This window comes from Artemia sp. Qi Xiang Cuo, chromosome 15, assembly GCF_049724085.1.
Source record: "Artemia sp. Qi Xiang Cuo chromosome 15, ASM4972408v1, whole genome shotgun sequence".
In the NCBI taxonomy this organism is placed as follows: Eukaryota; Metazoa; Arthropoda; class Branchiopoda; order Anostraca; family Artemiidae; genus Artemia; species Artemia sp. Qi Xiang Cuo.
In genome coordinates this window covers 27,554,657-27,576,753 of record NC_142808.1, presented here as the reverse complement: position 1 = coordinate 27,576,753, position 22,097 = coordinate 27,554,657, and the positions used below count along the sequence as shown (strand labels likewise).

The window sequence follows — 22,097 nt, the reverse complement described above, 5'->3', positions numbered from 1 at the left end:
GGCACTATAACTTTTAATTTCCGTTCAAATGAGCTCTCTCTTGATGTTCTAGGACCACTGGGTTGGTACGATTACCCCTGAAAAAAAAAAGAAAAAACACGCATCCGTGATCTTTCTTCTGGAAAAAAAATACAAAGTTGCACATTTTTGCAGATATGAGCTTGAAACCTATGTAATAGGGTTTTCTGATACGCTGAATCTGACGGTGTGATTTTCATTAAATTTCTTTCACTTTTAGGGGATGTTTCCCCCTCTTTCCAAAACCAAGTAAATTTTCTCAGGCTCGTAACATTTGATGAGTAATACTAAACTTAATAAAATTTATATATTTAGAATCAGCATTATGAGCCTATTCTTTTGATACATTTATTGACATGAAAATACCGTTTTTTAAAGTTTCGATTACTATTGAGCCGTATCGCTTTTTTTATGGTTTTTTTTATTACGTATACGTTTTTACGTATATGAGGGGGTTCTCTCCTTAGTCAATACCACGCTCTTTACGCAAAAGCTAAAACTCTGTTTAAATCATAAACCCCTGAATTACAAAGGCCGTTTAAGTAGAATAGATAGCTCTTTTGAAAGCACTAAACAAAAAACTGTAGCGTAAAGAGCGAGGTATTGACTTAGGGGTGAACCCCCTCATATGCGTAATAATTTCTGTTTGATATAAGTTCTAATGTTGCTTCTTACTTTCAGTTGAAAAAACTTGTTTTTTTTTAATTTAATTTCTGATCGTTTTTTAAATAATGCTGGGAAATCCAATGCCCCCTTCATAGAAATGTCCCTTACCTCAAGGAAACATCCTCAACGAAAATAATCTTCTGAGTAACCCCCTCCTCCAGCCCCCCCCCCAGAAAAAAATCCTTCCTTAAAATGTCTGCGTACTTCCCAATAACCAATACTATATATAAACAATGGAGAAAGTTCATAACTTGCAGCCCTTCCCCTGGGAACTGTGGGGGATTAATCATCCGAAAAGACATATTTATTAGATTTTCAACTATGCTGAACACAATGGCTATCTCAAAATTTTAATTGGGTGACTTTGGGAAAAGTATGAGCGTGAGAGGGGCCCAAGCTGCCCTCCAATTTTTTTGGTAACTTAAAAAGGACACTAGAAGTTTTAATTTCCGTTCCGATGAGCCCTTGCAAGATATTCTAGGACTACTAGATCGATACGATCACTCCTAGGGAAATAAAAAAAAGCAACAAAAAGACAAATAAACACGCATCCGTGATCTCTCTTCTGACAAAAAATACAAAATACCACATTTTTGCAGATAGGAGCTTGAAACTTCTACAGAAGGGTTCTCTGATACGCTGAATCCGATGGTGTGATTATCATTCAAGTTCTATGACTTTTAGGAAAAGTTGTATGACTTTTTTCGAAAATAAGAGTAGAGAGCTATCTTATACTCGGGACAGGAGTCCTTATATGGGCATAGAATACGGACGGGACTCCAAATAAGGGCATAGAGTCATTAGGGAGAATGATTGCGTAATCGGTCAATGACCTCTTTCTCCAGGTGTGTTTTTGGCACGCTCTCAGCGAATGTCAATGTTGTTGTTATTGTTTCCGAGGCAAAATGCCAAGGTCAATGTTGTTGTTGTTTTGAACAGAGTCATTAGAGAGAACACGTGGTTATTCGAGCCAAATGTTGTTGTCGTTCGAAGCACAGTTAATGACATTTCCTTCCTGTTTGAGGCAGATGTTATGATCCGGACAGAGTATTTGTTATTGTTATTCGATTCAGATGTAATGAAGGTCCCAAAAACAGTTAATTAATGTCTGACAGATGACGCCATGTTAATTAATGTCCTTTTATTTCCAAAGTGAATTGTCACCACGAAACAGTTAGATCACACATGATGTCATAATTGATTAATTGACACAAAAGGGGACTTAATTTGTTGTTCTATAGAGAATTGATTCATGAAAGGGGCCTTAATTTTTTGTTTCTAACAAGAGAATCGTTAACGAGGCAGATGTTTTGATCTTAGCGCGCGAAAAGGTTTCCAAATAATTTGAAATGCATTGGCGCAGAGATGCCAAACAAAAGGAACATGCCGAAATTCCATTTAGGGATAATTTTGGCGAAACTGTTTTAGCTATTTTATGGAACTATTTCGGCGAAACAGCTAGAGACATTTTAAAAGGTGATTTTTGAAACGATTTTGGAAGAGGTTTTGAGTGTGGTCGTTATAATACACAAGTTGTATTTTAACAGTGTTGTGAGGTCCTCTACCCCAACCCCAAAGGCTTCTCATACCACACCCCAACCCCGAAGGCAGCCCCCGGTACTCAAAGGTCCCCCAAGCTCTCAAAGGGCCACCGGCGCCCCCAAAGGCCCACCCAGACCTCTAAAGACCACCCCCGGGCCCCCCAAAGCCCCATTAAGCCCCCACCGAACCAAAGGGGTCCCAAAGCGCTCCCAGACCCCAACACCGCAAGACCCGAGCTCTAACGGCCCTCCCCGGGCTCATCCGGACAACCAGACCCCCCACAGCCCGCCCGGTGCCCTCCATGCCCTCCCCGGGCCCCCCCAAATCCCCATCCAGCTCCCAAAGGACCATCGGGGTCCCAAATGCCCTCCACCGGTCCCAAAATGTCCCCCAGGCCCCCAACTGCCCCCCCGGACCTCCGAAGGCCCACAGGGCCCCCAAAAGACCACCGGGCTCCCAAGGGCCCCCCGGTCCACAAAGGTCCCCCGGGCTCCCAAAAGACCACTCAATCCTCAAGGGCCTCCGGATCCCCAAACGCCCTCCCTGGGCCCAAAAGGTCCTCCCACGGTCACCATACATGCACACAAAAACTTACACACACACAAAAACTTACACACACACAAAAAAACTTACACACACACACAAAAAAATACACACACAACAAAACAAACAAACACACGCCAAAACTTACACACACACACACACACAAAAACATACACACACACACAAACACAAAAACATACACAAGCACACGAAAACTAACAAGCAGACAAAAACATAAAACCACACAAAAACTTACACACACACACACACACACACAAAACATACACACACACACACACACACACACCAAAACACACACACACCCGCCAAACACACACACACACACACGAAAACTCACACACACACGCACAAACTTACACACACACACAGTGTGTAAGTTTTTGTGTGTGTGTGTAAGTTTTTGTGCGTGTATGCAAGTTTTTGTGTGTGTCAGTTTTTGTGTGCCTGTGAGTTTTTGTGTGATTGTATGTTTTTTCGTGGGTTTGTATTTTTGTTTGTTTTTTTTTTTGTATTTGTGTGTTTTTCTTTTCTCGTTTGTGTGTTAGTTTTTTCGTGTGTGTGTGTATGTGTTCATGTGTGTGTGTGTGTGTGTGTGTGTAATTGTGTGTGTGCTTGTATTTTTTCGTTTTCTTGTTTTAGTTTTTTTTGTGTGTGTGTGTTTTTTTGTGTTTTTTTGTAAGTGAGAGTTTTTTATTTTGTTTGTTTTTTATTTTTAATTATGTTTTGCTTGGTTTTAATTTTTTGTTTGTTTTTATTTCTTTTTTTTCTTTTAATTTTTTGTTTGAAGTTTAGTTTTTGCATGTGTGTTTTAGTTTTTGTGTGTGTGTGTAAGTTTTTTGTTTCTAAGATTTTTTTTGGGTGTGTTATTTTGTTTGTTTTTGTTTTATTTTGTTTGTGTGTTTGTGTCTTTGTTTTTTTTTGTTTGTGTGATTGTTTAAGTTTGTGTGTGTGTGTGTGTGTATGTGTGTAAGTGTTTTTTTGTGATATTTTTTGCGTGTTTTTGTTTTTTTTCTTTCGTGTTTGTTTTTTTTTTGTGTGTGAGTGTGTTTGTTTATGTTTTTGTTTGTGTTTGTGTGTTTGTACTTTTTTTGTGTTAAGGTGTTTTTTTTTGTGTGTTTGTGTTTATGTGTGTGTGTGTGTAATTTTTCGTGTGTGTGTGTTTGGATGTGTTGTGGTTGTGTTTGTGTATGTTTTTGTGAGCTTGTTTGTTTTCGTTTTGTTTTTTTAGTTTTTGTGTGTGTGTAAGTTTGTGGGTGCATGCGTATTTTTTGGTGTGTGTGTGTGTGTAAGTTTGTGTTGTTGTGGGTAGGTTTGTTTGTGTATAATATTTTGCTTTTTTATTTAATTGTTTTTTTTTAGTTTTTTAGTTTGTGTGTGTGTGTGTGTGTAATTTTTTTGTTTGTAAGTTTTTTGTTTGTGTTTGTCAGTTTGTTTATTTGTGTGTTTGTTTTTGTTTGTAATTTTGTTTGTGTGTTTTTTTTGTCGTGTGTGTTTATTTTTTTTTGTGTGTGTTTGTTTTTTTGTGTGTGTGTGTGTTTGTGTGTTTACGTTTTTGTTAATGTGCGTGTGAGTTTTTTTTTGTTTTCTTTTGTTTGTTTTTTTGAATGTGTGTATGTTAGTTTTTGTGTGTGTGTGTATGTTTTTGCGTGCGCTTGTGTGTTTTCGTGTGTGTGTGTGTGTGTTTGTAAGTTATGTGTGTGTGTGTGTGTGTGTGTGTAATTTTGTGTGCTAATGTTAGTTTTTGTGTGCTTGTTTGTTTTCGTGTGCATGTGTTTGTTTTTGTGTGTGTGTGTGTGTGTGTAAGTTTTTGTGTGTGTGTAAGTTTTTGTGTGTGTGTGTGTGTGTGTGTGTGTGTAAGTTTTTGAGTGTGTGTGTAAGTTATAGTGTGTGTGTGTGTGTAAGTTTTTGTGTGCTTATTTATTAGTGTGTCTGTATATGTTGGTGCTTTTGTATTTATTTGGTCTTTCTGGTGTGTGTGAGTTTTTTTGCTTGAATTTTTAAGTTTTTGTGTGTGTGTGTTATTGTTTTTTTTTATTTTTGTTTTATTTTGTATTAGTTTGCGTTATTGTTTAAGTTTTTTTTTTGTGTGTGTGTGTGTGTGTGTTTAATTTTTTTTGTGCATGTTAGTTTTTGTGTGCATGTAAGTTTTCGTGTTCTTTTGTAAGTTTTTGTGTGTGTGTGTGTAAGTTTTTGTGTGTGTGTGTGTATGTGTTTGAGTGTTTTTGTCAGTTTTTGAGTGTGTGCGTTAGTTTTATTGAGTGTGTGTGTGTGTGTAAGTTTGTGTGTGTTTGTGTAAGTTTTTGTGCGTGTGTGTAAGTTTTGTGTGTGTGTGTAAGTTTTTGTGTTCATGTAAGTTTTTGCGTGTTGGTCTAAGTTTTTGTGTGTGTGTGTGTAAGTTTTTGTGTGTCTAAGCTTTTGTGTGTGTTTGTTATTTTTTTTTATTCTTGTGTTTGTTTTTGTTTGGGTGTGTTTGGTTTTGTTTTTGTGTTGTTTTGATTTTTCTTGTGTGTATTTGTGTTTGTGATTTGAAGTTTTTTTGCTCTGTGTTTTGAGTTTTTGTGTGTGTGTGTAATTTTGTGTTTTATTTTTAGTTTTTGTGTGGTTTTTAGTTTTTCGGTGTGTGTGTAAGTTTTTTTGTGTGTGCGTGTAAGTTTTTGTGTGTCTAAGCCTTTGTGTGTGTGTGTAAGTTTTTGTGTGTCTAAGCTTTTGTGTGTGGATGTAAGTGTGTAAGTGTTTTGTGTGTGTGTGTGTGTAAGTTTTTGTGCGTGTGTGTGAGTTTTTGAGTGTTTGTTATTTTTTGTGTACTTGTAAGTTTTTTTGTGTGTGTTTTAGATTTTGTGTTTGGTTGTAAGTTTGTGAGTGTGTAAGTTGTGGCTTGTGTGTTTAAGTTGTGTGTGTGTGTGTGTGTGTGTGTAAGTTTTGTGTATTTGTTTGTGTGTGTGTGTTAGTGTTTTTTTGTGTGTGTGTGTGTTTGTGTGTGTGTTTGTTTTTGTGTGTGTTAGTGTGGGAGTGTGTTTGTAAGTTTTCGTGTGTGTGTGTGTGTGTGTGTGTTTAATTTTTTGTGAATGTGTGTGTGAGTTTTTTTGTGTGTTCATGTGTAAGTGTGTGTGTATGTGTGTGTGTGTTAGTGTTTGTGTGTGTGTGTAAGTTTTGGAGAGTGTGTGTTTGTTTTCGTTTTTATGTGTGTGTGTGTGTAAGTTTTTTGTGTGTGTGTGTGTGTGTAAGTTTTTGTGTTCATGTAAGTTTTTGTTCTAACGATAGTTTTAGTGTGAATGTTTTATTTTTTTTTTGTTTGTATGTTTGTGTGTGTGTGTGTTAGATTGTTTGTGTGTGTTTATGTGTTTGTGTGTGTTTTAGTGTTTGTGTGTGTGTGTATTTAAGTTTTTACGTGTGTGTGTATTTTATCGTGTGTGTTTGATTAAGTGAGCTATTTAAGGGTAATTTTATGTGTGTATTAATAGTTTTCTTTATATTTTAAGTGGTCGTGTGTGTGTGTGTGTGTAAGTTGTTTGTGTGTGTGTGTGTGTGTGTGTGTAAGTTTTTGTGTGTGTGTGTGTGTGAGTTTTTTTGTGTTCATGTGTAAGTTTTTGTGTGTGTGTGTGTAAGTTTTTGTGTGTGTGTTAGTTTTTGCGTGTGTGTGTGTGTTTTTGTGTGTTTGAGGGTGTAAGTTTTGTGTGTGTGTGTGTGTGTGTGTAAGTTTTTGTGTGCATGTAAGTTTTTGTGTGCATGTAAGTTTTCGTGTGCATGTGTAAGTTTTTTTTTGTGTGTGTGTGTGTTTGTAAGTTTTTGTGTTTGTAATTTTTTGAGTGTTTGTGTATTTTTTCGTTTGTGTATGTGTTTGCAAGATTGTGTGCGTGTGTGTGTTAGTTTTTTTGTTGTCTTTTTTTAGTTTTTGTGTGTGTGTGTGTGTGTGTGTGTATGTTTTTTTGTTTTTGTACTTTTTTGTGTGTGTGTGTGTATTTTTTTTTGTTAATAAGTTTTGTGTGTGTGTGTGTGTGTGTAAGTTTTTGTGTGCACGTAAGTTTTTGTGTGCATGTAAGTTTTCGTGTGTGTAAGTTTTGGCTTGTGTGTTTTTGTTTTAGTGTGTGTGTGTGTGTTTATTTTTTGTGTATGTGTGTGTGTGTGTGTGTGTGTAAGTTTGTGTGTGTGTGTGTGTGTGTGTGGTTTTTGTGTTCTTGTTTTTGTTTTTGTTTGGGGTGGGTGTGTTTTGGGTAAGTTTTTGTGTTTGTTGATTAGGTTTCGTGTGTGTGTGATTGTGCGTGTGTGTGTGTGTGTGTGTGTGTAAGTTTTGTGTGTGTGTGTGTGTGTGTGTGTAATATGTTTTTATAATTAAATTGTTGTTGGTATTTATATTGTTAGTGTTAATTTGTAAGTTTTTGTGTTTGTGTGTGTGTGTAAGTTTTTGTGTGTGTGTGTGTAATTTTTTTCGTTTTTTTTTAAGTTTTCATGTTTTTGTAATTTTTAGTGTGTGTGTGTGAGTTTTTGTGTGTGTGTGTGAGTTTTTGTGTGTGTGTAAGTTTTTGTTTGCATGTATGGTGACCGGGGGAGGACCTTTGGGGCCCAGGGAGGGCGTTTGGGGATCCGGAGACCCTTGCGGATTGAGTGGTCTTTTGGGAGCCCGGGGGACCTTTGGGGACCGGGGGGGGGCCCTGGGGGGCCCGGGGGTCGTTTGGGGGCCCTTTGGACCTTCGGCGGGTCGGGGGGGCCGTTGGGGGCCGGGGGGACCGTTTGGGACCAGGGGAGGGTCTTTGGGACCCCATTGGTCCGTTGGGAGCTCGATGGGCCTTTGGGGGGGCCCGGGGATAGCCTTTCGGGCACAGGGAGGGCTTTTGGGGGGCTGGTGGACCTTTGGGGACCGGGGAGGGCCTTTGGGGCTCGGGTAGGGCCTTTTGGGGGGCTGGGGGCCCTTTGGGACCCCGTTGGTCCTTTGGGAGCTCGCGGGGCCTGGGGGGGGCCCGGGGGAGGGCTTGGGTGGTGGGGGTGGGCCTTGGGGGGCGCGGGGGGCCGTTGGGGTGCTTGGGGTCCCTTTGTGTCCGGGGGGCTTCCTTGGGGTTTGGGGGGGGGTATGAGAAGCCTTTGGGGTTGGGGTAGAGGACCTTACAACACTGTTAAAATGCAACTTGTGTATTATAACGACCACACTCAAAACCTCTTCCAAAATCGTTTCAAAAATCACCTTTTAAAATGTCTCTAGCTGTTTCGCCGAAATAGTTCCATAAAATAGCTAAAACAGTTTCGCCAAAATTATCCCTAAACGGAATTTCGGCATGTTCCTTTTGTTTGGTATCTCTGTGCCAATGCATTTCAAATTATTTGGAAACGTTTTCGCGCGCTAAGATCAAAACATCTGCCTCGTAAACGATTCTCTTGTTAGAAACAACAAATTAATTTCCCTTTCGTGAATCAATTCTCTATAGAACAACAAATTAATTCCCCTTTTGTGTCAATCAATAAATCAATGACATCATGTGTGATCTAACTGTTTCTCGGTGACAATTCTCTTTGGAAATACAAGGACATTAATTAACTTGACGTCATCTGTCAGACATTAATTAACTGTTTACCGGAACTTCATAAAATCTGGCTGGAATAACAATAACAAATACTCTTTCTGGATCATAACATCTGCCTCAAACAGGAAGGAAATGTCATTAACTTTGCTTCGAACGACAACAACATTTGGCTCGAATAACCACGTGTTCTCTCTAATGACTCTGTTCAAAACAACATTGACCTTGACATTTTGCCTCGGAAACAATAACAACATTGACATTCGCTGAGGGCGTGCCAAAAACACACCTGGCGAAAGAGGTCATTGACCGATTACGCAATCATTCTCCCTAATGACTCTATGCCCATATATGGACTCCTGTCAGTATTCTATGCCCATATAAGGACTCCTGTCACGAGTATAAGATAGCTCTCTACTAATAAGGCAAATTTTCTCAGGCGCATCACTTTTAATGGGTCAGACTAAACTTGATGAAACTTAAATATTTGAAGTCAGAATAAAAATCTGATTAATTTGACATATCTATTGACATCTGGATTCTGTTTTTTGGAGTTTTGGTTACTATTGAGCCGTTCGTAACCACGAACTGTTTGATACCGATGCATATCTATACCAATTTTTCGGTGAATTTATGCTTACTACTGGTATTCACACATTTAGATGAATTTATACGTGCTACTAGCCTCTAGTAGTTTTCAAAACAAAGAGAAGCATTTTTGATATCGAAAGATTTTAACATGCCACATTCATAAGGATTTTGCTCACAAAACTAATTACAGCTTCCATTTTATGCGTTCATATCCAGATTAAATAAAAAAAAAAAAATTTTTTTTCAACCGAAAGAAAGAAGAAACATTAAAACTTAAAACGAAAAGAAATTATTACGTATATGGTGCTGGGAAATCCGGTGCCCCCTTCATAGAAATGTCCCTTACCCCAAGGAAACATCCTCCACGGAAATATTCTTCCGAGTAACCCTCTCCTCCAGCCCCCCCCCCACACCAGAAAAAAATCCTTCCTGAAAATGTCTGTATACATCCCAATAACCAATACTATGTGTAAACAATGGGTAAAGTTCATAACTTGCAGCCCTTCCCCTGGGAACTGTGGGACATTAAGTCCTAAAAGACATATTTATTAGATTTTTGACTATGCTGAACAAAATGCCTATCAAAATTTTAATTGGGTGACTTCGGGGAAAAAAATGAGCGTGGGAGGGGGCGAAGCTGCCCTCCAATTTTTTTTGGTCACTTAAAAAGTGCACTAGAACTTTTAATTTTCGGTCAATTGAGCCCTCTTACGGTATTCTAGGACTACTGGATCAGTACGATCACCCCTGGGGAAATAAAAAAAAAAAAAACAAAAAAAAACAATTAAACACGCATCCGTGATCTTCTTCTGACAAAAAATACAAAATTCCACATTTTTGCAGATAGGAGCTTGAAACTTCTTCAGTAGGGCTCTCTGATACGCTGAATCCGAAAGTAAGGAACGACGTTAAAACTTAAAACAAACAGAAATTATTCCTTATATGAAAGGGGTTGTCCCCTCCTTGACGCCTCGCTCTTTACGCTAAAGCTTTTTATTTGTTTAAAAAAATAGAGTTGTAAGAAAGTTAAACTTCAGCGTAAAGAGCGAGGCGTTGAGGAGGGGACAGCCCCTTTCAATTACGGAATAATTTCTGTTCGTTTTAAGCTTTAAAGTCGTTCCTTACTCTCAGTTAAAAAAAAAACTTATTTTTTTATATTTAATTTTTGAACGTTTTTGAATAAATGCAGGTTTTGATTTTGGCTCACCGTACATGAATAATTAAAAAAAAATGCAAATTAATTTTACTTTTATTTGGTTAAATGGATTTCTCGAAACTTGTTTAATTTTATGTACGAACGTTTTTATTAGTAATAATTATACGTAACCTACAAATTAACTTACGTAACGAGCATTATTTAAAAAAAAAGATCAGAAATCAAATATTAAAAAAAAAGCAAGTTTTTCAACTGAAAGTAAGGAGCAACATCAAAACTTAAAACGAACAGAAAATATTACGTATATGATTGGGTTCACCCCCTAGTCAATACCTTGCTGTTTAAGCCAAAGTTCGAATTTTTTTCCAATTCTTTAAAAATGACCCCTTAATCACAAAGGACTTTAATTAGAATAAATTGCTCTTATGAAAGTACTAAAACAAACTTTGGCTTAAAGATCGAGGTATTGACTAGGGGGTGAACCCAATCATGTACGTAATATTTTCTGTTCGTTTTAAGTTTTGATGTTGCTTCTTACTGTCAGTTGAAAAACTTGTTTTTTTAATATTTAATTTCTGATCTTTTTTTAAATAATGCTGGGAAATCCGGCGCCCCCTTTTTAGCAATGTCCCCTCCCCCATGAAAAATTCCTTCATGGAAAGATCCTCCGACATAACACCCAACCCTCCCCCACTACCAGAAAAAATCCCTCCTGAAAACGTCTGTATACTTCCCAATAACCAATACTATACGTTAACATTGGGTAAAGTTCATAACTTTCAGCCCTCCCCCCGGGGACTTCGGGGGATTACGTCATCCTAAAAGCCATAGTTATCATATTTTCGATCACGCTGAACACAATGGCTATCTCAAAATTTTGATCGGGTGACGTTGGGGAAAAAATGAGCGTGTGAGGGGGCCTAGTTGCCCTCAATTTTTTTGGTCACTTCAAAAGGGCACTAGAACTTTTAATTTTCGTTCCAATGAGCCCTCCCACGATATTCTAGGACCACTGGGTTGATACTATCACCCCTGGGAAAAATAAACAAAACAAGAAAAAACAAATAAACACGCATCCGTGATGTTTCTTCTGGCAAAAAATTGAAAATTCCACATTTTTCAAGATAGGAGCTTGAAACCTCTACAGTAGGGTTCTCTGATACGCTGAATATGATGGTGTGATTTTCATTAAGGTTCTATTGCTTTTAGGGGGTCTTTCCCCCTTTTTTCGAAAATCAGCCAAATTTTCTCAGAAGCGTAACTTTTTATGGGTAGGACTAAAGTTGATGAAACTTATATATTTGAAATCAACATTAAAATCTGATTCTTTTGATGTATCTATTTGTATCAAATTTTTTTTAGAGTTTTGTTTACCCGTTTTTTAGAGTTTTGGTTACCATTATCCGGGCCGCTCCTTACTTACAGTTCGTTACCACGAACTGTTTGATCTCCCTCTATATGGATCATTTCGATGGATTTGTCTTAAGAAGCTCAGGAGAGGCAATGGGAGAACATGCAATTAAATGGGGAGGGAAAATCTCCTGGACTTAGAATATGCTGATGATCTAAGCATCCTAGATAAAAATATGAGCGAAATGAATGGACTTTTAGAGGTTTCGCGAGTTCAGGGTGCTAGAATATGTTTGAAAATAAATGTTAAGAAGACTAAGTTACTAAGGCTAAGAATAAGTGAAGATGAAAAGGTGATATTGGGCAAGGAAAAGATTGATTAGATGGACATCTTCACTTACCTTGGTAGCATTATTAGTAAAGACGGTGGGAGCAGTGAAGATGGTAAAAGTAGAATAGCTAAGGCTCAGGGTGTTTGTTCGCAGTTAATTTTTTTTTTTTTGAAAGAATATAAAGATAAGTCTGCAACCAAAATTAGAATATTGGAAGCTACAGTGATGACAGTGGTAAATTATGACTCAGAGGTATGGGCGCTCCGAAAATCGGATGAAGATTTGATAAATGTTATCCAGAGAAATTGCCTACGGATTGTTTTGGGTACCCGACTGACTGACCGTATCTCAAGCAGTAGGTTGTACGAATAGTGTAGTTCAATCCCGCTTTCTAGGGCTATAATGAGAGAAAGGTTGAAATGGCTAGGGCACGTTATGCGGATGAAGGATCACAGATTGCCAAAAATTCTCCTTTTCGGCCAACCGTCTAGGGCTAAACGGAAAGCAGGTCGTCCGCGGTTGGGGTGGGAGGATGTCATAAAGAAATATTTAAAGGAAATAGGAGCTTCCTGGGAGGGTGTACAGACGGAAACTTTGAATAGGTTGAGATGGAGGAGGAGTTTGCGTAGCTGTGTTGGCCTCAGGCGGTTTGGTGCTGGGGTGATTTGTTAGTAGTAGTAGTAGTAGTAGCATTGAATATTATAAATATTTTAATAAAAACTAGTGAATTATTGAAAACACCAATGCTGGCCCGGAAGTATTACGGTTTCTGCCAATTTTTCATGTGGAGATGTTCCGGTGGAATTATCCAGGGACTATTTTCCACACGTTTTGATTTCTGGGAAATAATTTTGACGGAAGGGGGCATTTCTGGCGTGATCGAAAAACAGATTAGAGATTAAAATCTTATTCACGTTAAAGAATGCTAAGGAGAATTTTTTAGGCTGAACCATCCACGAGCAATTTTACAGGAAGGGGGATTCTCAGCGAGGATGGAACTGCCTGGAGGGAATTCGACGGGGGGAAGGTTTACTTTACGTTGGATGAAATTTCACCGAAGGAGATTTCCTTGAGGGGGAGGGTTGCCCCCTTCATATATGAAGGGTGTCCCCGTCCTTAATACCTTGCTCTCTCTGGTAAAGTTTGACTGTTTGTCCCTGTTTTTTAAGAGCTTTTACTGAAATACGAGGGCTGTTTAATTAGAATAGGAAGCTTGTTTTAAAAGTACTAACAGCTTTAGAGTAAAGAGTGAGGTAATGAGGAGGAACCAACCCTTCAAATAAGGAATAAATTTTCCAAAATTAATTTAGAAATTTTGTTTTTAATTATCATGTAAGGTGAGTCAAATTCGAACCTGCAAAAGTTGAAAAACGTCCATAAATTAAATTAAAAAAAAACAAGTTTTTTTAAATGAAAATAAGGAGCAACATTAAACTTAAAACGAACAGAAATTATTCCGTATATTGAAGGTGGTTGTCCCCTCCTCAACACCTCACTCTTTACACTAAAGTTTTTATCGTTTTAAAAAGTAGAGTTGTGACAAAGAGTCAAACTTTAGTGTAAGGAGAGAGGCGTTGAAGATGGAACAGGACCTTTCATATACGGAATAATTTCTGTTCGTTTCAAGTATTAGTGTCGTTCCTTACTTTATGTTAAAGAACTTTTTTTTCATTTAATTCAAAAAAGGAAAGCATATTGCCTACTGATTACACATAGTATTTGTTAATGGGAAGTAAACAGATATTTATCGGGAGGCGAATTTTCTTTTGGGGAATTTTCAGTGGTGGGATATGGGGGATGCCCCCTCTTAAATACTTCGCTTTTTACGCTATAGTATGACTTTGTATCCCAATCCTTTACGAACAAAAGTGAAACACGGAGTTCGTTAAATTAGAATAAGATAGCCTTTTTTAACATTCTAAATAACGTTAGCGTGAAGAGCGAGGTATTGTGGAGAGGGCTGTCCTCCCAATATTGTAATAATTTCTGTTCGTTTAATTTTTAATTTTGATTCTTACTTTCAGTTGAAAAACATGATTTTTGTTTAATCACGAAAAGGGACAAACCGTTCTCAGGGGAAAACATTGAAAAGCCGCTGATTTTGAATACCCAAAAATAGCCAGTAGGGTAGTTTATTTTTCTTTATCCGGAGGCTGAGCCCGTGTAATTTCAATTCTGGATTTTTATGGTAAGCCTTTATGTCATCCAAGCTTGTTGTTGTATTATTCAATGTTTGAAAAAAATTGTGCAAAATACTCTTTAATTAGAATTTTTGTTATTGAACTTTGGCAAAGCGAAGAATTAATTAATTTGAACAAAAACAATGGTCGGAGATATTGAATCATTATAACAAATACAGAAAGTGGAAAAATCGATATATCGTCTAATCAAATTATCGCCTTACACATCCAATTTAAAGCGAAACATCTCATCGTAAAAATTATTTAATAACAAACTTCAATCAAAACAGTAGTTCGCTTTGGATGCATGATTGCCTATAGGCAATTAGATTGTCTCTGCATCGACTTTGTCAACGTAGTTTTAATCAGCCGTGCAAGTGGAGAATTTGACGTAAATTATGCAAATAAGGTACAAAATTTTCCTGGGGCTCTGACCATAACTGATATCAGGATCCTTAGTTTTAGATCCGTACTTACCCAAGTGGACAAACATTATTTTGGAATTTTCCAATTATATTTCCTGGTGGATCATAGTTGCATACCACATAAAGCCGACCACTCTTAGACCATGAGGCACCAACTCCCAATTTTCTTGTTGATCGCCATACAACTTGCGTGAAATGGCCTACAATAAAAATTGTCAAAACTTTCTTATTGAACCTCTTCCCATCCAAAGTTGAGGCCAGACATTAAACTTTTTATATTCGCATCTAAATAAATAATAGTTTCATAACAATTAATTTTACGGCTCTAAGCTAAACAAAACCGGCTTATATATATATATATATATATATATATATATATATATATATATATATATATATATATATATATATATATATATATATATATATATATATATATATATATATATATATACTATCCTTATGAAATGTTCTGAAAAAAGGCTCCATATTTTTTTGGGAAAATTGGTATCCTGGGATATTCTGACCTAAAAAAAAACAATCTATATCAAGGCCGCATCCAGGGGGGGTGACCCGGTTTGAACCACCCCCCCCCCTCACCGAAATTTTTGACCGAGTCGAAAATTAGTAAAACCTAGGTGAAAATCAGTAAAATTAGTCGAAAACTGAGTCAAAAATTAGTAACCCCCCCCCCGAAAAAGTAAAAATTTGTAAACCCCCCCCCCAAAAAAAAAAAATCCTGGATCCACCCTTGATCTATATATGTCAGAAGTTTGAGAAAATTCTTCAAAAGCTTCAATTTTGGGAAAAAATATTTATGTAAGTGACGCCATATATATGAATACATTCGAAAAAAAAACATACGTCATATTTGCCTCAGTAGTGATTGTATCATTTTGAGTGTCTAAGATGCAGTCAAAATAAAATGAGAAACAAATCATTGCCAAGAAAAATCATATAATCAATCATTCCCCCCCACCCAAGAGTAAATGTATCGTTTTTATATCTATGACGCATACGACATTACAAAAGGAACATAGCTAAGTATAAAATACCAAGTGAAATTAGTCTATTTACAAAAGACGTCTTAAGTAGTTTCATGATAACTAGAGTAAGAAGAGCAAGTACAGAGTAATTATAGTGCCTAGAGGACAAATAAAGAACCTAGACCATCAAACGTGACAAGAACAATCCGATCTGACCAATCCGAGAGGCTGAGGTAAAGCGTATTGAAAATGTACCGGGAGTAAAATGATATATTTAAAATACAAAGAATAAATTTCCTTCTTTCTAAAGATAAATCCGACTTCCTCTAATTAAGTTTAATCTAGTTTCAAAAATAAAGAAAAGTCCTTAATAAGCAAAGAAAAAAATTGCAGTTAGCCTCAGACAAAGAATGGCGCTATCCAGCTTTGGATTTCGCTAAGATAGTGGGCAATAAAAAAGATGCTACACACAATATTTCTAAGGAAGTTTAAGTTATAAGAGCCGTGTGAACGCTTGAATCATCAGAAATAATTAAGACAGATTATTGGACGGAGGGTTTGGCCCGCCTGAGGACTTAGGCCAATCGTGGGGTAGCTCCCGCGGTACCTGATCAGGACTTAGAATATATAGTGAGGAAAAGTGTTTTTCGTACTCTCATCATGATCGGCAGAATTATTTTGGCGTTCAAGCCTTTCACTTCTATCGGTGTTGTTATATCAGTCACTGTTGTTGCCATTTGAAGTGACCCATTGCTGTTCATCTAAATATGTAAGTCTCAATAAATCTATTGCTTTTTACTGTGTTTATTTCATTTTATAGGTCTGTATCTAGTCTAACGACAAGTAATTAGTTCGCAGATCTCCAAGGTACGTTCCCAGGAATCTGATCTGCAGATAGCTCGAGGAAAAGAGGTCACATTTATATGGCTACACATTTTACTTTTTCTCAATAATTGAGGGTGGCGCGGTCCTAAATTTACTTCACTCCCCATTTCTGTGGCGCAGGCCTTGATGGCACAATCTTTAGCGCCATAAGCTGCGCGATCGGAGAACTTATAAGGTGTAAGTTCGCAGCTTTAAAGTACGATATTAAATTTGACGCGGTCAGTCTTCATTACCGCCATTGCCAGTCATTTCTTTTATCGCTACAAATGGCACGGTCGGAAATTGGAGGAAAACTTGCGAACTAGTTAGGCTATAAAACTTTGTAATTTAAATTTAATCTTTGGAAAGATACAGACATATAAGTAAAGTGATTAGGCCTATAACCGCTAAGCTACTACAGGAAACCCTTTAGAATATCTCATAGGAGATAATAGCCTCTCCCAAATTAGGTTAAGTGAAAAAATAAATTTATTTTGAATTATTCAAACGCAAAAAAAATGGCAGAGGATTTAGAAGAAAAATTAATGGCGAAAAAGTTGGTCGCGAAAAATATAGAAATATCAAAGTCTATCCCAGAGTACAATGGTCAATCAGATATTGACGAATTTCATACCCAATTGGCCCAGTTTGTAGAACTAACAAAAACAGAGCTAGAAATGTTAATCGACATGCTTCTATTACGATTAAAAGGCCAGGCCTTAACCTTTCTAAAGCAGATTGAACATACCATAGGTGACGACGCCATCTTGCCAACAAATACGGTGGACAAATTATTAACGGCATTTAAAGATAGATTTATCGAAACCAGTTCCATAAATAAATTAAAACACGGAATTGTGTGCTTTGACTATTCACAAAATATAAGAGAATATCTTGATAATATATGCTTTTCAGTATAGGTAAAATACGGAAGAGGTTCAGGACAACTGTATGAAAAAGTCATGCTAAATACCTTTTTGCAAGGGCTATCCCCAAAACTATATATAATGGTAATATCCAAAAATATTCAGACGTTGGATCTTGCAGTTCAGGAGGTAGAGCGATTGATCGAAGTTGATACGATGGTAGCTAATCACAGTAAAGCAAAAATAAATAGCCTAGGCGAATCAAACGCAAACATGACCTTCAAGGGCGATCAGGCGTCTACCAATTTCTTTTCAAGGGATAACTCCCCAGTACCACAAAGAAATAAAACGCAAGAACCCGCTAGGCAGAAAACAGTACGTTTTCAGCCCATCAAACAATGTAGTTACGAAAATAACCCTACAATAATAAGGTGCTATATTTGTAATCGTGTTGGGCATATCGCGAGAGAGTGCCGTTATGTCCCCAATCGAATACCAAGAATTGCTGTCGGTAGTACGCAAAATTATGGCAACCATTTGTTCGGAAGAACAAATTTTAGTGCCGACGGTGCGCTAGTCTATAGCCAGGGAAGATTGCGCCAATCAGTACCTTACAACGTATACCAACCAAAATTGTATAACCTTCCCCCCAATAGACAAATAAATTACCAATTTGACAACCCAAAGAATTGAAAATGACAATATGATTCGAGAATAGCATATAGAATCCACGAAAGCTTACCAACAAAACATATACATCTTACAAGACAACGGCATTGGCAGTCAGCACACGCAGACAGCACTGATGCAAGGCTCCCAAGTTACCGTAATGTTGTTTGGTGAAGACAGAAAAACGTAAATCAATCAAATACACCTAAGGAATCTCATGTGTCTGAATATCCATTGCAGGCACCGACGCATGAAATAAATCCGCAGGGAAACGTTTCAGGCCCCTCAGAAATATAAATTGGACCCGGAGGATGCTCAGGATATTTAATAGGTCCAAACTGATAGTGGTTGCATCTTGTAGCGACAGTATTAACAAGTTACCTATATTTAATGATTTTTGTGTAGCAAACGTGTACTTTAAGGCCTCAGTTGACAGTGGAGCTACGGTCAATATCATAAGCTCATGCGTATTTAATATATTGCCTCTGGATATTAGGCAACAAACAAATTTTAATAATCCCAATTTAATTAGCGTGACAGGACTTAAATTGGATGCAAGAGGTTCAATTCGGCTAAACATAAAAAGGGTTAACAGAACCTTTCCGAAAAATTTTACAATATGCTATAACTTTCCCTTTGAGGCAATTATAGGCGCAAATTTTTTAAGGTCTAATAGAGTATTATTAGACGTAGCGAACAAAAGGCTTGTCTACCCGGCTAAGGTAGGGGAAGAAATTTCTACATTAAGAAATTATAATAGAGGTTACGAAGACAACGTAACAGTAAATAAAATTTCTGGTGGTATAATGTTGCAATATTTTGAACCTCATTTCTCGCAAAAAGGACATGCCATAGTTAGAAACTTGTCCAATAATTCTGAGAGATGTTGAGGAGATGAAGTAAATTTAAAAAATAAGTATATTGAATCTGCAAAAATAAAAATAGGAGAAATGCAACACCATAGGTGAAACAAAATTATGAAAAAAGCGGTATGATGGAAAAACATAGTAAAACCAAATTTGACGTCTATAGATGCAGAGATGAGGCAGCAAAGTGCCAATATGAATCTAATAGACAATGAAAATCAAGATATATATTACAAATTCGCGATAAGGAAAACATAAGTCCCTCCCAAAACGATGCAAAAAATTCAAATAACATAGATGATTGAACCAGTGGATAGCAAATCTGAAATATGGTTTGCGACCCCATCTGAAATTCCCGAAAATCTGCTATACGAGGAACAGCTTTTATCTTACGACAAAGGAGAAGGTTTAATTTGGGTAACTAATAACCACGAAAATGACACAATTACAATAAAAAAGGGACGTGTGTAGTTCAGATCCAAGTTTTATCGGAGAATGATTTAAATAGATGGGAAAGTTCTAAAAGAAACCTAGCTAACGGCATTAAAGCTTCGACTAACAAATATCCTCTAACTAAATCACAATTTTTAAAAAAATTTAATATGGATCATAATACGGACTTGTAACTTAATAAAAAATTATGTGAATTTCTATTGAACATTAATTATGTGTGTTCAGTATCTGAAGATGATATCTGACTTATGTCATTTTATGAAAACTAAATTTTAATAACTGGGAACCATGTAGTGAAACAGTCATATCGTGTGCCATATAAGCACAAAGAATGGTTAAAAAATAAAATCCATGAATTAGAAAAAATGAAATTATACACCCCAGTATAAACCCGTATTCTGCACCAGTGATCTTGGTACCAAAGAAGAATGGTGACCTTAGACTTGTAGTAGACTATAGAGCCCTTAACAAACAAATAGTTAGCGATAAATTTCCTTTACCAAGAATAGATGAAATTCTTGACTCAATTTCAAACAGAAACAAAATTTTTACTTCTTTAAATCTCGCCCAAGACTACCATAAAGGGAAACTAGCCAAAAAAGATTTCCATAAAAATGCATTTTCAACATCTGAGTGTGGTTCATATGAGTACTTGAGGATACCAGTAGGACTTAAGACAAGTTCCAGAACGCTATATAGACCCTTATTAAACCTGTTAAGAGGATTAAAGAATATCATTCATTTTGTTGATGATGTCATACGCGTGGGAGAAAATACTGAACAACACTTAGCAACGTTAGCTAAGGTGTTCGAGAAGTTCAGACAGGGCAATTTAAAATGCCGGCCTGAAAAAGTAAATTTATTTCAACCTAAAATTAAATTTTTAGGAGTAGTAGCAACACAAGGAGAGATAACCCCAGACCCGGATAAAATAAAATGTGTTGAAAACCTCAAACCCCCAAGAACTATGAAAGAATTAAGAGGAATTTTAGGTCTTACTGGCTACTTTAGAAAATTCGTGCGCAATTACGCCCAAATTGCGAAACCCCTCACGAAATTAACTAAAGGGAACTCCCAAAATAATACCTGGTCCCAGGAAGCTCAAACTTCCCTAGACCGTCTCAAAAAGGCACTCACTTCTGAACCAATATTATCACTTCCTGATTTCGAAAACGGACAATTTGTGGTCACAACCGATGCTAGTTCAAAGAGCATTGGCGCTATTCTTTCACAAATAATCCCGGTAGAAAACCCTAATCCTCTAGAGGGAACGCCTAAACTAAAACAAATAGAAAGTTATATGCTATTCGAGCAGAACCTTATCAAAGGGCGAAATTAGTTATTCCGCCACAAACTTTGAATTATTATCTATAATCCACCACTTGGATAAATTTAGACACTATTTGATTTGTACAAAATTTATACTACGATCAGACCATAAAAGCTTGCAGTACCTGCGCACATCTAAAAACCCCATGGTAATTCTACCTCGAAGGATTATGAAAATCCAAGATCTAGATTACGAATTTGAATATTTAAAAGGTAAACAAAATGCAGCTTGCGACTTTTTGAGTAGATACCCAAAAAATACTCCGTTGGAAGCTGAGGAAAATGAAGTTAACGCTATCAATGCTAAGAGCAAACATAAATGTAAGAAAAACAAAGTCAAAGACACAGTAAAGGAAAATAATGTTAACTATTGTACCCTGTCTGTCAGCGCTTATTAATTATTTTGTGAATGACGATGCGTTACCGGATAAATTCAAAACTCTTAGAAAAGAGATAGATAATTTTTACTATGATCTTGATGAAGAAATACTATGTAGAATCGTGACTGCTGAGACGAAAAGAAACCAAACCTCAATTATATCTGTATTGCCACAAAGCTTGATAATACCTGCTTTCAAATATTTTCATTCAGATATAGGTGGACACTTAGGAGTAACGAAAACTTTCCATAAATTAAAACAATATTTTTACGTGCCGTCAGCAATAACAAAACTTAAAGAATTTGTAGATATATGCGAAGCATCTAACTTAAGAAAAATCCCCCAAGCTTATCCTAATCTTCAAATCGGAAGGATCCCGGTGGCATAGTACCCCTTCGATATTATCTCATTTGACCTATATGGAACCAGCGGAGGCTTGCCTGTTTCCAACAGAGGCCATACTTGTATTCTTTCAGTTATAGATCGCTTTTCTGGATTTACTTTTGCAAAAGCATTAAAAAATCAAGGTGCTTACGCCACCAGTAAGGCGTTAGCGAAATTATTTTTACAATTTGGCGTTCCAAATAAAGCTTTAAGTGACAACGGAAGTAATTTTGTTTCAAATGTAACAAAAGATTTAATGAGTTTTCTTAATATAGAGAAAATGGTGACAACTCCGTACCACCCACAAGCTAATGGTAAAATAGAAAATAGGCATAAAATATTTTCGAACGTATTAAGCATTTATACAAAAGACAATAGGAATGATTGGGATCAGTTCTTACCTTATTTAACTAACGTAATCAACTCTGCTTATTCAGAAACAACCAAAGACAATCCATTTTATTTACTTTTTGGTCGTGATTTTAGAATCCCGTATTGAGATTATTGAATCTCGGCAGTATTATAGTAACTTGGAGGAATACAAACAAGAATTCATAAATATGATGAGGAAAACTTATAAAATAGCTAGACAAGAGTTGGAAAAACGTGAGATAAGTCCAAAGCCAAGAAATAGACACAAAGTAAAGGAAAGTACTCACTTCGAAATAGGAAATCGCTTCTACCTACAGAACGAAGCAAAAACGGAAGGAAAAAAACTTTCCAAAAAATATTCTGGACCATACATAATAGTCAAAAAGTACGATAACGATTATACTTTTAAAATGGTGAACCCCGATAGCGGAAGAACTTACAAGGCACATGTTAGCCGAATAAAAAGAGCCAAATTTCCAGAGAGATGGGTATCAAGTCCCTCCTCTACTGATTCGTCAGATTCCGAAAATGAACCCCCTAAATCAAGATTGGCAGAGCTATAAACCTTAAATTTTAAACAAGATTATTTTGAAG

At 36.8% G+C, this 22,097-nt stretch overlaps 1 protein-coding gene across 2 annotated transcripts in view; it reads right to left on the bottom strand.

Annotated features, from left to right (window-relative positions):
* LOC148943511 (uncharacterized) overlaps positions 1-22,097 on the bottom strand; it is a 193,781-nt gene that overhangs the window by 30,421 nt on the left and 141,263 nt on the right. For both annotated transcript variants that reach the window (XM_089101355.1, XM_089101356.1), the window contains exon 13: positions 14,387-14,534. In XM_089101355.1, coding sequence (XP_088957481.1) covers positions 14,387-14,534 — 148 coding nt within the window. The remainder of the gene's footprint in view (positions 1-14,386; positions 14,535-22,097) is intronic.